Raw genomic sequence first — 5,338 nt, forward strand, 5'->3', positions numbered from 1 at the left:
TATATTACTAATGCAATGTTGGAAATATATTTATATATAATAACTATTAAGAAACTATTTAAGAAGCTTGCAGAGGATAAATTTAAAAAAAAATATCAACAACTAAATTTTTTTACTTTAAAATACCCTTTTTAATGGTTTTTGTGAAGCAGTTTAAAATTTTTAAATCTTATTAATTAAGTTAAATATTATTTAAATTAATTAGTAAAAACATAATCGAGTTATTAAGTGCACGATAATTAATTTTGAAATGCTCAAGCTTATTCTTGCATAAAGGCTTTAACAGGGTACTATTTGTATGCAATAAATATTTGTACTCTAGTTTTTGTTTATAAAGACTTTAGAAACTGATGGACTTTTTTGCATTTTGCAACTATACATACAACTTAAAACTTATATACATTTAGTTCAAACAATGTTAATGAAGACATTTGTTCAAATTGAGGTTTTGAGTGTTTTTTTTTATTTTTAAAATTAATCTTATGTATAGCTTGCTTCTTTTTACGATAGAGTGGTTCTAATTTCTTTTTCATAGGTTCTACCCCACGCTATATTACCATCGTTTAGATAACTTTAAACAAAACTATAGTAGATTTGTTTGAGTAGTGGTTTTAAATAAGTAACGTGACTGGTATATTATTCCTATGCTTTTGGATATTTTACTAAATAAATAAGCGATATATTTATTCCAATTTAGATTTTTGTCAATAAAAACACCCAAAAGTTTTGTAACAGTATCCCTATTTATTTCTTTATTTTCAATAAACAGTTTTGGAAACGAAAATTAACTTTTTTTGTCTTTAAAAAAAGGATTAAATAAAGAAAACTTCGTTTTACTTGAGTTAATAGAAAGTTTGTTTGCCATAAACCATTCTGAAAATTTTTTTTTGTCATTTTTAATTTCGTCGCACAGTTCGCTTTTAACTTTTCCGGAGATAAGAAAGTCGCGGAAGGAGAGTTTATAAAGATATTTTTTAGTCTCTTTTATATCGATGAAAGAGAGACACGAGTTTTCAAAAATCAGTGTCTAGTTGCTGGTATGTAAAAAAATTAATTTTTGGCATTTGTTACCAATAATCAAGAAAATTTCGACAATTTCAGAATAATTATTAAGCTACTAAATCTTGATAGACTTTTTTCTTTGCAGGTTATTTAACTAAAACATATTACTTAATTTATTATATTTATTCAATGTAAATAAAAACTTCATAAGAAAATATCCAAAGAACATTTACAACCCTTAGTTATAATAAATGTTTTATAAAATTACGTAAAGTAATTAAGATTTAGATATAAATATTTTATAATGTTACAATAATAATTACAGATAAGCAGTTTGATTTTAAGAAAAATGGAGCAAAAACGAAAAGGGTAAAATACCGTGTCAATGTTATTTATAAAAAGTATATGTAAATAATATGTATAAATAACTTGATAAATACGTAATAATAGTTGGAAATAATTTATTATATAAAAAATTGATTTCCAAAATTGATTAGAGTTTATTCATTATTTTAATATATTTATTTATGTATTATAATAATATGTAATACTAAATTACTCCATTTTTAGTTAGGAATTCTGCAACGGCTTTACAACATGCAATTAACAATATTTGTAAACTTTTTTTTGAGTTAATATTTTTTAGCCTTGTTATTCTTGATGGTGATCGAGACAAGAAATTGAAAAGAAGAATCGAGATTGAGAAGTTCGACGTCAAGTCCTCCAGCAGAATATTTTAATGGGTGTTGCAAACTTATTAGGAGATTTAATTTTAGAGGTTTGGCAAACTTTGAACCTTATGTTCCAGAAATTCTATTTTAAAAGGTAGATATCAGGTAGAGGTGTACCGGATCGGAAATTTTAAATTCCAGCCGAAACGGGCGTTGCCGAAATTAAGTTTCGAAGTTTTATACCTTTAAGATTGAAAGTGAAATTTTTACCTTCAAGATTGTATATATGCATATATATATATATATATATATATATATATATATATATATATATATATATATATATATATATTTATATATATATATATATACATATATATATATACATATATATATATATATATATATATATATATATATATATATATACATATATATATATATATATATATATATATATATATATATATATATATATATATATATATATATATATATATATATATCAGGTAACCAAAAAAGTTCGTGCGGTTTTTCCGTATATAATAAAAACACACAAAACGACAAAAGTAAGTACATTTATTCATCAAAATAGTCACCATTAGCATCTGAAACCTTTTCCCAACGTAAAACAAGCTTATTTATTCCACTTCTAAAAAATTCTCGGTCCTTTGAGTCTATAAAAGCTTTCAACTCCATTTCAACCGCGTCCTGGTCTCGGAACTGCTGTCCTTTTAAATGATTTCCCATGGAAAGGAAAAAATGGAAATCAGTAGGGGAGAGGTCTGGCGAGTATGGTGGATGAGGCAAACTCTCCCAACCAAGGCTTTGGAGCTTGTCCTGAGTCACGCGAGTGGTGTGCGGTCTCGCGTTGTCGTGGAGAAGCAGAACTCCTCTCCTGTGCACCAGTGCAGGCTGCTTTACAAGCAACAGGTCGTGAACTCGTTGCAGCTGTGCTGAGTAGACCAGTCCAGTAATGGTTTGGCCTGTTGGGAGCAGCTCGTAATGCACCACACCAGCTGTAGTCCACCAAATGCAGAGCAAAACCTTCCGCTCGTGGAGATTGGGCTTGGGTGTCTTTGGGATGGGGTCATCGGGGGACAACCAATGGTAGCAACGCTTGGTATTGTTGTACACAATCCATTTTTCGTTGCATGTCAATAAACGATCAAGAAAAGGCTCAACATTGTGGCGTGATAAGAGTGATGTGCAGATCGTAAGCCGTTGCTTCTTGTTGTCGATCGACAATTTGTGCGGAACCCACCGACTCAGCTTCCACGCTTTCCCAATCGCATGCAGATGCAGGCGGATGGTTTCAACACTCACAGCAAACCTCACTGCAAGTTCTTGGCAAGTTTGGCTGGAGTCAGACTCGACAGCGTCCTTCAGTTCATCCTCATCAACCAACAATGGGCGTCCGGAACGCGTCTTCGATGTACTCATCTCCCGAAGAGAATCGCTGAAACCACTTCTGTGCTGTGCGTTCACTTACTGTACCTTCTCCAAATGCTGTGCAGATGTTTTTGGCCGCTTGTGTTGCATTCCTTCCAAGTTTGAACTCGTAAAGTAAGCAAGATCGAATAATCGTTGGTTGGGTTGCCATCCTTTCTTTACACAAAACCTTTCCTGTAAGCTCGTTACAAGCCCACACTATATATGCAGCAACTGCGCGTGACACACGCGTTCTATTACGCAACAAAGCTACTTGCCTTGTGCGATGTGGGTGTTGTAAAAAATGCTAAAAACAATTCAATTACCAAAAACCGCACGAACTTTTTTGGTTACCTAATATATATATATATATATATATATATATATATATATATATATATATATATATATATATATATATATATATATATATATATATATATATATATATATATATATACGTATATATATATATATATATATATATATATATATATATATATATATATATATATAAAAAAATATATATATAAATATATATAATATATACATGAATATATTTATACATATATATGAAATATTTATTGTATTAGCCATCCTATACTTTTTAACTATTTAAAAGTTAAGAAACATTAATAATGAGACTATTGTCAGAGGCAGGTAACATTTTTGATGAAAAAAGAGCTTGTTTGTTGCCCAAAACTGGATAGCTCTCTTTTTGGACCACAATATTCCTATACTTTCAGAAATCTTTACATAAGTGATTACTGCAAATAAATTAGGGAAAGCTACAGATATGCGGTCTAAAATAATTTTATTTTATCGCTTGTTGCGCTTTCGTGTGAAGACTTGCTCAAAGTGGGGACTTTTTGTATAAACAAAGAAGATTTATTGACTTTCGTACATACATCGAGTACCTTCCAGGCTGCTGCTACAAAGGAGTTCTGCCACATCCATTATCTTATCTTGTGCTGCTAAATTGACTGAGGATTTGGAATAGGACAGCAATCTCTTTTCTTTTATTATTTCAGTTAAAATTTCTAATATTTTAAAACTCACTATGGCGCAACAAGCGAAAGAATAAAATTAATTTAGAGCGCTAAACTCTAGCTTTTCCTAAAATTATATTGTATTTGTTAAGAGTTTTGTATTTTTTACCTAGGTTTACCCATAGTTCTTCATTGCCCTGTAGGGCAATGATATTTTGATTTTATTTACATAATCTGTGTCACATGTTATAAATAAATAAAGTAAAAAATAGATTTTGGCATTAAATATTATAATTCCGGCCGGAGCCGGAATAACCTAAAAGTCACAAATTCCGACCGGAATTTCGATTGGATAGGAATTCCGGCACATCCCCTATATCAAGTTAGGCATTCTCATCATTTGAAGATAGTTGAATTATAATCTGTGCATTTATTGTGAGAGTCTTAAAGAGAATAAAAAACTGTGATCAGAATCTTGTTGGGATGGAGCCAACACTAAACGTATATTGCAGAAACTAGACTTGTTGAAGCAAAATATCCCACCTAGGTTTATTCCTATAAAACTTTACTATTAAAGGAAGTATTAATAATAGTGCAGTATTATTGGAATAAATTGAGGTAAGACATCCTACTTCAATAAGTCTAGTTTCTCTAATATATGCTTGAATTCGGAACCATCCAACCCAGATCCTAGTAACAGTTATTTATCTCTTACAAAATAGTTTTACCAAATTTTGATTTTTCTACCAAACTGATTTTTGCTTCATTCGAACAGAAACTTAAATAAGTTAGAAATTTATTTAAAAATATCTAATTTATTTAAAAATATTTAAGATTATATGTTTCAAAACTTGTTTAATCTGATGCTCAGAAATCTGACTGAAAGTAAATTTTCTGAGCATCATAATAAACATATTTTATTTGCAAAATTCAGCCATTTTGCATGTGAATGCAAAATGGTTGAGTTTTTCAATTAAGATCTATAATTACATTAGGAAATTCAATTTTTATTATACTTATATTATATCTTTGAACTTGAAGCCAGTAACCGTACCTATAAGTTCTCCAATAAAACCAGAAAAGTTTTCTTTCAATGTAGTTTTTCCGTCAAGCTGAGTCATAAGATGTCGAAGAGGTAGTTTATTTGTATGAATAGCACAAATTATTTATTTAATTTTTTAATCCAAATATACTCAAGGAAGTGGATATAACCTGCTTTCCAACCAGTGTTTATATTTTTTAAGA

At 29.7% G+C, this 5,338-nt stretch overlaps 1 protein-coding gene across 1 annotated transcript; it reads right to left on the minus strand.

The window, feature by feature from the left end:
- Positions 1-2,252: 2,252 nt before the first annotated feature.
- On the minus strand, positions 2,253-3,116 carry LOC136090911 (histone-lysine N-methyltransferase SETMAR-like). The gene has a single exon (XM_065817887.1). It carries the CDS (start codon positions 3,114-3,116, stop codon positions 2,253-2,255), a length of 864 nt encoding a protein of 287 aa, XP_065673959.1.
- Positions 3,117-5,338: the final 2,222 nt, after the last annotated feature.

Source organism: Hydra vulgaris, chromosome 14 (assembly GCF_038396675.1).
Source record: "Hydra vulgaris chromosome 14, alternate assembly HydraT2T_AEP".
Lineage (NCBI taxonomy): Eukaryota > Metazoa > Cnidaria > Hydrozoa > Anthoathecata > Hydridae > Hydra > Hydra vulgaris.